This window comes from Heloderma suspectum, chromosome 10 (assembly GCF_057233095.1).
Source record: "Heloderma suspectum isolate Gila_16-S chromosome 10, 16-S_ref, whole genome shotgun sequence".
Classification (NCBI taxonomy): Eukaryota; Metazoa; Chordata; class Lepidosauria; order Squamata; family Helodermatidae; genus Heloderma; species Heloderma suspectum.
Genome location: NC_139467.1, coordinates 17,545,114 through 17,557,464, shown reverse-complemented (window position 1 = coordinate 17,557,464; position 12,351 = coordinate 17,545,114). Strand labels below are relative to the sequence as shown.

Here is a 12,351-nt window from a genome sequence, read left to right as displayed (position 1 = left end):
AATGGTGGTAGGAAAAAAAGCTATATGCTATGGTAGATAGCAAGAATATGCCTACAGTTTAGTTCTATGTACTTGGTTAGATAGCGAGAAGATGCCTACAGTTTAGTTCTATGTACCTGGGCTTAGCTTCGTTATGGGATGCCAAAGATTGATGGGAAAGAGGAGGTTGAAGGATTGAAGGGAAAGAGAATTTTAATCACAAATATGTTCAGGTGTTAGTTCCAGGCATAAGGGGCAGAAGTGGAGAAATTGCCGAGTGATTTGATGAAGTAGATGCCCTTATTCATGCAAGTCCTGCTGTTGTGGCCATAGTGCATGACCCTATCTTCCTAGATGGGATCAATTTTTATTTACGTTTATTTATTTATAATTAATTAATTAATTAATTAAAACATTTGTATCTCACCCTATATCATTAAGATCCCGGGGGGGGGGGCGTACAGATGAAATCAATTGAAACAGTATAAAACAATGAATAATTTAAACAGTAGAAAGCATATTAAACCATTAAACAAGCTAATGCCAGTTTGAAAATCTAACATGATAAAACAGCTCAAACAGTATGCTAATTTAGGGAATTGGATTAGCCCTCAAGGGCTATGGTGAAAAGCCATGTTCTAACTTGGTGCCAAAGCAAAACTCACATTGGCATCAACTGGGCCTCCAAGGGGAGGGCATTCCTCCAATGGGATGCCCCATCTAAGAATGCCCTCTTTAGTGACCGTGGCCTTTTTCTGTGGTGGATATGCCTTGTTGCAATCAATCCGGGTGAGAAAAGCTTGAATATTTGTGGATGTTCTTACACATATCCCCTGTTTTTAAATTGCAGAATGTCTATGCAGCTGTCCCAGGAGTAAGTATCCAATAGTGCCTGTGATCCAAACCATTGCCTTCAAATATTCAGTATGGATATTTAGATCATGGGTTCTAAGAACCTGCCCCCAAATCCAAAAGATGTTGTTGATGACAGACCCAGCTCTAGCTGAAGGGAAATTGCCTTAAGCATCGTTTCAGCTTGGAAAGATGGTCTAAGCATTCAAAGAAGTCCATATGTGGACAAGGTACTGAACTTGATGATTTTGAATTAATGTGGATACACTGTGGATGGTTTGGAACTAATGTGGAGTAGAGAAGGGTCTTTGAGAACCACCAAGGTTGTGTGCATTTGTGAGAAAACTTCAGAACATGCCACGCATGGCAAATGTCTCTTGGTCCACTCACCTTGCCTGGAATTTTCATGCTTGGCTTCCCATCTAATGAAGGCAACACAAAATCAAACTACCCTGCAATGGTTAGCCACATTGTACTGCCAGACTGAAGATGGGACGAGGCTTCCATGTCCTCAGAGCTGCCTGCTCCATCGATTTTCGTCAGGGGCTGAATGTAGCCCGTTGACGAGCAAAATTGCCCTTCTGCTTGGACCACTGAAGGCAGCAACTCTGGACTCCTAATACAGTGAATGTATTTCCCTGCACTCTCATGGTTAGAGAAAGAAATTCTTACCATTCAGTTTGATGGGGAACTATGCAAGTTGATAGTTGTATGGAGGGAAATGAATTGGAACCAAGGGATTGGGAATGAGATGCAATAAATTGGAAGATGGCACAGCTAGTGGGTTGGATGGCTGGAAATCCAAAATGGATTAAGCCACACTTCAGTTTGTTGTTGCAGGTCCCACTTTGTAGTCTACACGTTACAAATCTATCTTTACTAAGGAATCTACAGAACAATTATTTCTTAAATAGAATCTTCGTAGGTCTCGACTGTCTCTGTAGCTTCCACCATTGACATGGAAGCTCTGAATCCGAGAGGCCTAGGTCTCATGGATTTTACATTACATGTATTAGTTCCTATGTACTGGTATGTTAGGAAGGCACATCTGGAACTTTAAGAGTCAGAAATGCCTTATCTACGACGGTTGCTTCAGTCCAAATTCTGCCCAGACTCCAGGGAGTTTTGTTCCTTTTCCTCATAATTTATTTATTATTTATTATATTTACTTATACCCTGCCTCTTTCCCAGTACTGGGACACATACTCCTAAGATGCTCTTTCTGCTCCCTTTTTAGAATGGAGGTGGCATTGGTCAAAATAATATATGGGGTGGCAATAAAGTAGGAGGCAACGGCAATGGCGTAAGTATTGGTACTCAGAATTCCTCTCCAGTTTGAGCTGATCATTTTTATTCTATCCTATATAGAAAATACGGTTGCTCCTTAAAATTGTAGCAAACTGTTCCACTGATTATGTATTTGTCTCTTTATCATATTCTGTAGTAGTGTCATTGTGCTTCACTGAGTACCAATAAGAAGAAATGCCCCTGACCTGAGGACTTTCCGATCAAAATTTAACAAAATAGTGGAAGGGAAAAAAAGAAACATGTGAGGATAGATAGTAAGAATATGCCTACACTTCAATTATATATCCCTGGACTTAGCTTCCCTAGGGGATGCCAAAGGGTTAATGGGAACAAGGAGGTTGAGGCACTGAAGGGAGAGAGAACTTAATCACAAATATGTTCAAGCAGGTCATTCATTCCTGGCATAAGGGGCAGAAGGGGAGAAATTGCCAATTCATTTGAGGGAGCACAGGGCCCTTATTCATGCTAGTCCTGCTGCAATTGCATTAATACATGATCCCATCTTCATAGATGGGCCCTTTATTATTTATTAATTATTTATTCATCTAAACATTCATATCCTGACCTATATCATTAAGATCCCAGGGTGGCGTACAGTAGGGTCCATGGGGAATCCGCCCACAGGGGAAAGGCGATCCGTTCCTTCCACCAAAATCCTCTTCAGCCAGCTCCGCTCTGCAGCTGCATTTACCTTAAACTAAGACCTTTACGGCCACAAATGGTGGCCTGGACACCATTTGTGTCCGCAGTCAATCCCCTTCAGCCAGTGATACGGCATGGTGGCCATATCGCTGGCGCTCCAGAGCCAGAGAATCCAGCCAAAGAGGATTTCGCAGGGAGGCAGAGGTAAGTGTCCCGTTCCGCCACGGACTCTAGGGGGCCAGATTCTTTAGAATTCGGCCTCATTGGGATCCATGGCAGAATTCTCCGCCATCCTTAGTACAGATAAATACATTTAAACAGTACAAAATAATGAATAATTTAAACAGCCAAAAGCATATTAAACCATTGAACAACTAATACCAGTTTGAAAATCTAAAATGATAAATCAGTTAAAACAGTGTGCAACTTTAGGGAATTCAATTCGCCCTCAACAACTTTGGTGAGAAGCCATGTTCTAATAGGTGCCAAAACAAAAACAACATCGGCTCCAATTGGGACTGCAAGGGGAGGGCATTCCACAACTGTGGTGCCACAGCCAAGAAGGCCCTCTTAAGGGACAGAGTCCTTTTTCTGTGGTGGATATAATTCTTTTTCCTTGAGGGAATAAATCAGTTGAGCAAACCTTGGATATTTGTGGACATTCTTACACATCTCTCCTCTTTTTAAATTGCAGAATATCTATGCAGCTGCTCCAGGAGTAAGTTTCCAGTAGTGCTTGTGATCCAGCACCATTGCATTCAAATATTTGACATGACTTGTTTAGTTCTTGGGTTCTAATAATCTACCAAAAAATCCTGAAGGCGTTGTCCATGAAATGCGTAGCACAGCACTTCTTCAGGAAAACATTCTTAGGCATTCCTTTGGGTTAGAAAGGTGGTCCAAAACTTTTAAAGATGGTAACGAATGGACAATGTACCCAACTTTTCCATTTGGGATTACTCTGTGATAACATGCAGGATGAGTGGAAGACAGAAGGCTATCTTTTGGATCATCATGGATGTGTTCATTTGTATGACAAGATTTCAGTTCATCACACCCAGTGCAATGTGGTCACATGTATGTACTAGCAGAGTACAGAAGGGCCTTTGGGGGACGACCAAGGATCTGTGGATTGGGAGACGACCCTTCAATTGGGCCATGCAGGGCAATTGTCTATCGGATCTACCTCCCCACCCCCTGGAAATGTGATGCTTTGGCCTCCATGTTAAATCATTGTATTGGCCCCAGCAGTGTAGCCAAGTCATTTGTAGTGTTAGAGGAGCCTAGAGATCCATAATTCTTGCTTAAGTTCATTATTGGTGCAATTACCTTGTTAGTAAGCCTCTGAGCATGTGAAGATGAGTCAAAGGGCCGATAACAGCCTTCTCAGTGCATTCCTTGCTAATGAGTAGAAAGCCTTATCATGCTGAGCTGCAGCTGGCTGTGCTTGAGAACCAAGTGCTGTTGGTTTATGCTGGGAATGGACACTAGGGGGTGCTTGCTGCTGTTGTGCTGCCTCATTGCTCTAGGGATGGCAGAGAATTCCGCCACAGATCATGGTGAGGCCAAATGTCAGGGCATTCGGCCCCCCGAACTCCGTGGCGGAACGGCCTGCCACCCCCCAGCTCCCCCCCGCGGATCCCTCCCGGGACAAGACTCACCTGGGGCAGATCTTCCAGGCGGAGGCGGCTCCAGCGGCGGCTCCGACGGCAGCAGCGGCCGGTCTTCCGACCGGCTGCTGCCGCCGCCATTTCAACTCTGGTAAAAAGAAAAAGAAAGAAAGAAAAAGAAAGACGTGATAGGCTACGTAAATCTTTACGTAGCCTATCATGGCTGGGTGGGTTAAAAAACAACAACAACCACGTATGCAAATGGCGGCGGCTATGGCCGCCGCCATTTGCGTTCCTTATTTTTGCCTTCTTAATCTATGTAAATATTTACGTAGAATATGACAGTGAAAATAGTCTATGTAAATATTTACGTAGGTTAAGAGGGCAAAAATAAGGAACGCAAATGGCGGCGGCCATAGCCGCAGCCATTTGCGTACGTGGTTGTTGTTGTTTTTTTACCCAGAGCCCTCCACAGCCGGAAAGCCATCTGTGGACGGCTCTGGCCTGGCTGGGCCTGGCCGGCTGCTCCGCGGAGCTGCCGCGGAGCACAGCCGGCTGCAGAGGACTCCGGGGGGGGGGAGGAATGGAGCGCCTGCGCTGCTTTGTGAATGGCGGCTGTCCTGCAGCAGCCATTCGCTTCCTCCTCTCAATAGCCATGATAGGCTACATAAATACTTACGTAGCCTATCACAGCTAATGCAGGGACGCCATTTGAGTCCCTGTGGAGGCCATGATAGGCTATGTAAGTATTTGCGTAGCCTATCACGGCGGGGGGGGGGGGAACCCAGCGTACACAAATGGCGGCGGCTACTGCCATTTGCATATGCTGCGTTTTTTCCCCCTGCCATGATAGGCTACGTAAATATTTATGTAGCCTATCATGGCTCAATACAGGGACGCAAATGGCGGCGGCTACGACAGCCGCCATTTGCGACCCTGCAGGGCTGCCCAGTGGCCGGATGTCTGGCAGAGCGGAGCCAGCCAGGCAGGATTCCGGGGGAGGGACGGAACACCTCCCCCCCATCGAGGATTCCGGAGGGAGGGACAGAGCGCCTCCCCCCCACCGTGGATTGCCCAGCACGGAGCCAGGTAGGTGTTTCATACATCCCTACATAAAACCCATTTGACCTCATGGCTTGAGGTTCAGAGAAGCTGTCTGATCCAACCATTGGGTACGCCTGTGTGCTGTAGGTTACCCAATAAAGTACTCCTTGTAAGTAAACCTATGGATCTGATTTATCACTCTCTTGGCACCTCTAAATTATGAGTTCAGAGCCTATGGCCGGGGCAACACAATCATTGTATTCTGAATTTTATGCCCCATACAGGGCTTCCATACTGAAAAGTGGGCAAGGCTGCTGTGCTTCTAGGGGCCCATGAGATTTTTATTTTAGTTTTTGAAATCCATATATAGCAGCTGCATTTTTTTCTTTTTTACTCTAGAGTAGGTATAGGAAGACTGAACAGGATCCTAGCATGGGAAGTAGGGAAGCTTTTACGACCCAGATCAGAGCCCCCGCAGCTGCTCTAGAATAACTATGAAAAAGTGAATAGCTGTTTGATACTAATTTTCTATTCTGCCCTACTGAGGACATTAACGGCATCTTCCCAAAAAATCAAAACATAAATGACCTCTTTGCATAAAACACAGTAAAACATTAAGAACACTATTAAAACCAATAACATTTCAAAAAGCCTAGTTACAAAGACGCATCTTAACCCTTTTCCTGAATGCAGAGCGTGTGCTTGCAACTCCAGAGGGAGTGTGTTCCAAAGTTTGGGAGCAATACAGGAGAACGGCCTTTCCTGCATGCATGACAAATGGGACTCTGCAAATGAGGGTGTCTTCAAAAGGGCCTGTCCTGCTGAACTTAGTGACTGAGCACATTCATACTGAGATATGTGGTCTCTCAGATATCCAGGCCCTAAGATTCTTAGAGCTTTAAAGGTGAAAAACAACACCTTGAATTGGGCCCGGTAAACAACAAGCAACCGATGCAGATCTCTCTGTATTTGGGTGAGAAAATCATGATACAGCTCACCAGTTAACACCCTAGCAACTGCATTTTGTGCCAATTGAAACTTCTGGGCACTACAAGCATAACACTATATAGAGCCAGAAATGTCAGAGAAATCTGGAATCAAATCAAATGAGTTGAGATTTTTAGGAATCTGATCCGCAAACTCCAGTGTGAATGGGCTTTTCCCCAGTAGGGTGGATTTCATGGACTTGTGGCCCATTTTCCTAATTTCCCAGAATTTTGCGCAAATTTAATAATAGAAACATATGCAAACTTTTTAAAGAAATGGCCAAAAATGTGCAGTTGCCCTATAGGCTAAAGTGTGAAATGTGCATTTTGGGAGATTTGCACGTATTTGCAAGTGCAAATCTGCACAAGTGCAACAAAAAAAAAATCGGATTCCATCAATGTCAAATGGTGGAATGAAAAGTGCTCTCACACCATGAAACAAAGATGGGACAGATTTTGCACAACCCAGACATCCCTTTGTAGAGCACATCGCAATAGACTAACCATGATGTAACCAAGGCATGGATAACTGTTGCCAGATTAGACTGACTCAAGAATGGAAAAAAGCTGGTTTACTAGTAGGGATGTCGGAGAATTTCTCCACTAATCTCTGGGAGGCCGAATGCCAACGCATTCGGCCCCCCGAAATTGGTGGAGAAATGGTCCGCCACCTCCCCCGCCACCCGCCAGGATGGGGCTTACCTTGGTCGAATGTCCCTAGCGGCGGCGGCTCCTGGTGGTGGTGTGGCAGCGGTGCAGCAGCGGCCGGTCCTCCGACTGGCCGCCGCCGCCACCATTTCCAAGTGTAAAAAAAACAACAACAACAACAAACGTGATAGGCTACGTAAAGATTTACGTAGGCTACCACGGCTAGATTTTCAAAAAACACCATGATAGGCTACGTAAGTGTTTACGTAGCCTATCACAGCTGACTTTGGGGGAAGAAAAAAGCGCATACGCAAATGGCGGCGCCCATGGGCACCGCCATTTGCGTTCCTTATTTGGGCACGTGTAGTCTACATAAACATTTACGTAGACTACGGCGAAAATAAGGGCAACGCTATTTGCATTGCCCTTATTTTCGCCGTAGTCTACATAAATGTCTATGTAGACTACACGTGCCCAAATAAGGAATGCAAATGGTGGCGCCCATGGGCGCCACCATTTGCGTATGCGCTTCCCCCCCCCCAAAGTCAGCCGTGATAGGCTACGTAAACATTTACGTAGCCTATCATGGTGTTTTTTGAAAATCTAGCCGTGATAGGCTACGTAAATCTTTACGTAGCCTATCACATTTGTTGTTGTTGCTGGTTTTTTTACACTTGGAAATGGCAGCGGCGGCAGCCAGTCGGAGGACCGGCTGCTGCTGCACCGCTGCCGCACCGCTGCCGCACCGCCACCGGGAGCCGCAGCCGCCAGGGACATTCGACCAAGGTAAGTCCCATCCCGGCAGGTGGCGGGGGAGGTGGCGGACCATGTCTCCACCAATTTCATAAACATTTACGTAGCCTATCACGGCTGACTGCAGGGACGCAAACGGCGGCAGCTACGGCCGCTGCCATTTGCGTCCCGGCAGGACAACAGGATTCGCGGCCGGAGGGATGGGGCGCCTCCCCCCCGGCCAGAATTTCGGCGGGGAGGGATGGGGCCCCTCCCCCCGGCCAGAATTTCAGCCGGAGGGACGGGGCCCCTCCCCCCCACCAAGAATTTTGGGGGGAGGAACGGAGCGCCTCCCCCACACCGCGAAGCAAGCTGCGGGACCAGGTAAGGGACTTTCATCCATCCCTATCACTAGGCATAGTTGTGCAAAAGCGCTCCTTGCCACCACTGCCACCCAAGAATCCAAGAATGGCATATGAAATGATCCAGGAGCACTCCCAAGCTACCAGACTCACCATTCAGGGGGACCATGACCCCGTCCAGAAGAAGTTGAACCCCAATGCCTGAGCCAGGCTTTCTATGGACCAACAGCACCTCTGTCTTTTCTGAATATAACCTCAGCTTGTTCGCCAACATCCAGCCCATGAACAAGCTTAGGCAGTGCTCAAGGGTGTTGACTGCTTCCTCAGTGTTAAGTGACAAACACCAATAGAGGTGAGTGTTATCAGCATATTGATGATGGCATCTCACTTCAAAGCTCTGGATGACCTCTCCCAGCAGTTTCATGCACATGTAAACAACATGGGGGACTGAACTGAACACTGTGAGACACCATAAACCAATGATTGTGGTGCCTAACAGTAGTCCCACAACACCACCTTCTGGACACAACCTGACAGGAAGAGCCCCAAGGCCCAATATTGCCAGAAGGTTACCATGGTTGATAGTCACAAATGCTGCTGAGATTCCAGAAGAAATAGCAAGGCCACACTCCTGCTATCCTGGTGTAGGTCATCCACCAAAGTGACCGTGTTATGGATGTGAAGTAATCTGTGGCCCTCTGAGTTGCACTATTGAGTTTTGATAGGGGCTGCATATGTTCTGAAAGTACATCTGAGACATTAAGGGAAGGAAGAAGCTTCCTATTTACCTTAGTTTCTTAAGTCCAAATTCTGCCCGGATGCACATCCCAGATCCCAACCCAGTATATGCTGTTCGCATCCTCTGACATGGACTTCACTGCAGGGTATTACGTTGTTTTCCACACCCACCATCATCCATCCACCTAACAAGATGTTTTCCTGCTTCTTTCCAGAATGGAGGCGGCATTGATCAAAGTAACACATATGGTGGCAATGCTGTAGGAGGCAATGGCAATGGCGTAAGTAGCGGTACCCAGAATTCCTCCATGTTTCAAAGCTGATCACTACTGCCAAGTTCTCAGCAAAGAAATGGTCTCTCCTTAACATTGCAAGGGCCTTTTTGGCTGAGTCTGCTTCTTTCTCTTTGAGACATTCTATAGGGATGTCAGTATGCAGAGCACTTAACTGAGGACTAATAAGAAGAAATATCTCTGCCCCATAGAGTTTACCATCTAACATTCAATACAAGGGAGGAAGGAAGAAAAAGATGTAGGTGTGGAGAAGTGTCAAGAATAAATATTCAGTTTAGTTGTACACACTTCAGCATAGGTTCATTGCAGGAGGCCAAAGGTTTATGGGAACAGAAAGGGAGTTGAGGAAGAATCTCAAAGGGCAGAGAGGGAGAGAGCTTGCATCATTAAGGTATTTGGAGACATGGCTCCAGATAGAAGGCATAGAGAGGGAGAAAAGACAGAATAACTTCAAATGTTTCATTTGTTTATTTAAAGGATGGCCCTACCAGGTGGCTGACACAGTTATATTACAGCAGAAAATATATACGTTATCCCACCTTCATGAACAGAATGTTGTAGGGACAGAGTATCCTTTCAGTGGGAATATATTATAATTGTTCTTCATCACTGCTGAAAAATCAAAATCAGGGGGCTGTGTGCTTGTATATTCATGATCATTCTTAACTCCCTCCCCCTTTTTTAAAATTACAGAATGTGTATGCAGCTGCTCCAGGAGTAAGTATCCCCAAGTGCTTATGATACATTTATTAATCCATTACCTTAAAATGTTCAATGTCATTGCTTACTTCCTGTGTTCTAATAACCTTCCCCCAATATCCCAAAGGCATTGCCTATGACAGACCCAGAACTAGCTGATGGGAAACTGCCCTAGGCATCTTTTCATTCTGGAAAGATGGTCTAAGCATTCAAAGAGGTCAATATGCGGACACAGTATTCAGCTTGAGGGTTTGGAATTCATGTGCGAACATTGTGGATGGACGGAGTACGGAAGGGTCTTTTGAGAACCACCAAAGCTGTGTGCATTTGTGAGAAAACTTCAGTACACGTATGGCAAACACCTCTGGGTCCAATCCCCCCCCCCCAGAATTCTGATGCTTGGCTTCCCATCTAATGAAGTCAGCATAAAGTCAAACTGCCCTGTAATGGTTTTGTGAACCGCCCAGAGAGCTTCGGCTATTGGGCGGTATAGAAATGAAATAAATAAATAAATAAATAAATAAATGGTTAGCCACGTTGTACTGCCAGACTGAAGATGGGACAAGGCTTCCATGTCCTCAGAGCTGCCCATTTGAGTTTCATCGGGGGCTGAATGTAGCCCTTTGACCAAAATTGCCCTTCCCCTTGGACCACTGAAGTCAGCAACTCTGGTCTCCTAATACAGTGGAGGTGTTCTCCTGCATTCTCATAGTTAGAGGGGGAAAAATTATACCGGTTCAGTTTGATGCCAATCAATGCTAGTTGGTTTTTGTATGGAGGGAAACAAATGGGAACCAGGGGTTGGGAATGGGATGCAGTAATTTGGCAGGTGCACAGCTAGTCGAACTACATGAAGCCACACTTCAATTCTTTGTTTCAGTCCCACTGGATAGCCTAGGTGTTACAAGGCTATTTTACCAAGAAATGTACAGAACAGTTATTTCCTAAAAAGAAACTTCTTAGGTCTCAACTCTCTCTCATAGCCACAAGCATTGACCTGGAAGCTCTGAATCCAAGAAGCCCAGGTCTCATGGATTTTACATTACATGTATCGGTTCTTATGTACTGGTATGTTCGGATGGCACATCCGGAACTTCAAGAGTCTGAAATGCCTTATCTACCACAGTTACTTCAGTCCAAATTCTGCCCAGACCCCAGGGAGTTTTGTTGCTTTTCCTCATGGCATGCTCTTTCTGCTCCTTTGTAGAATGGAGGTGGCATTGGTCAAAATAATATATGGGGTGGCAATAAAGTAGGAGGCAATGGCAATAACGTAAGTATTGGTACCCAGAATTCCTCTCCAGTTGAGCAGATCAGTATTGCTCTATCCTCCCCAAAATATGGTCTCTCCTTAACATTGTAGCAAGCTTTTCAGATGATTGGGTTTTTGTCTTTTTACCATATTCTGTGGTAGTGTCAGTGTGCTTCACTGAGTACTGATAACAAGAAATGCCCCTGACCTGAGGGGTTTATCATCAAAATTCAACAAAGAGTTGGTAGGGAAAAAGATGTATGTGATGGTAGATAGCAAGAATATGCCTACAGTATAGTTCTATGTACTTGTTTAGATAGCAAGATGCCTACAGTTTAGTTCTATGTACCTGGGCTTAGTTTCAGTAGGGGATGCCAAAGGTACATGGGAAAGAGGAGGCTGGAGGATTGAAGGGAGAGAGAACTTTAATCACAAATATGTTCAGGGGTTAGTTCCAGGCATAAGGGGCAGAAAGGGAGAAATTGGTGAGTCACTTGCGAAGCGGGGGCGCTTATTCGTACTAGTCCTGCTGTCATGGCCAAAGTGCATGACCCTATCTTCCTAGATGGGATTCATTTTTATTTTTAATTAATTAATTAATTAATTAATTAAAGCATCTGTATCCTTCCCTATATCATTAAGATCCCAGTGTGGTGTACAGATAAAATCAATTCAAACAATATAAAAGGACAAATAATTAGACAGTGAAAAGCATATTAATTAAACCATTAAACAAGCTAATGCCAGTTTGAAAATCTAACATGATAAAACACCTCAAATAGTGTGCAACTTTAGGGAATTCAATTAGCCCTCAAGGCTATGGTGAAAAGCCATGTTCTAACTTGGTGCCAAAGCAAAACCCACTTTGGCACCAATTGGGCCTTGAAGGGGAGGGCATTCCTCCAATGGTGTGCCACATCTTGGAAGGCCCACTTTAGGGATCGAGGCCTTATTCTGTGGTGGATATGCCTTGCTGCAATCAATCTGGGTGGGAATAGCTTGGATATTTGTGGATGTTCTTACACATCTCCCCCGGTTTTAAATTGCAGAATGTCTATGCAGCTGTTCCAGGAGTAAGTATCCAATAGTACCTGTGATCCAAAACATTGCCTTCAAATATTCAATATGGCTATTTAGAGCAATATGGGTGTGGTACCTAACAGTAGTTCCACAACACCACCTTCTGGACACAACCTGACAGTATGA

At 45.3% G+C, this 12,351-nt stretch overlaps 1 protein-coding gene across 4 annotated transcripts in view; it reads left to right on the top strand.

Annotated features, from left to right (window-relative positions):
* The window catches only part of LOC146337841 (uncharacterized), a 58,415-nt gene that overhangs the window by 34,991 nt on the left and 11,073 nt on the right, over window positions 1-12,351 (top strand). For all 4 annotated transcript variants that reach the window (XM_084814365.1, XM_084814367.1, XM_084814364.1 and 1 more), the window contains 7 exons: window positions 830-853; window positions 2,069-2,134; window positions 3,476-3,499; window positions 9,117-9,182; window positions 9,888-9,911; window positions 11,101-11,166; window positions 12,195-12,218. In XM_084814365.1, coding sequence (XP_084670491.1) covers window positions 830-853; window positions 2,069-2,134; window positions 3,476-3,499; window positions 9,117-9,182; window positions 9,888-9,911; window positions 11,101-11,166; window positions 12,195-12,218 — 294 coding nt within the window. The remainder of the gene's footprint in view (window positions 1-829; window positions 854-2,068; window positions 2,135-3,475; window positions 3,500-9,116; window positions 9,183-9,887; window positions 9,912-11,100; window positions 11,167-12,194; window positions 12,219-12,351) is intronic.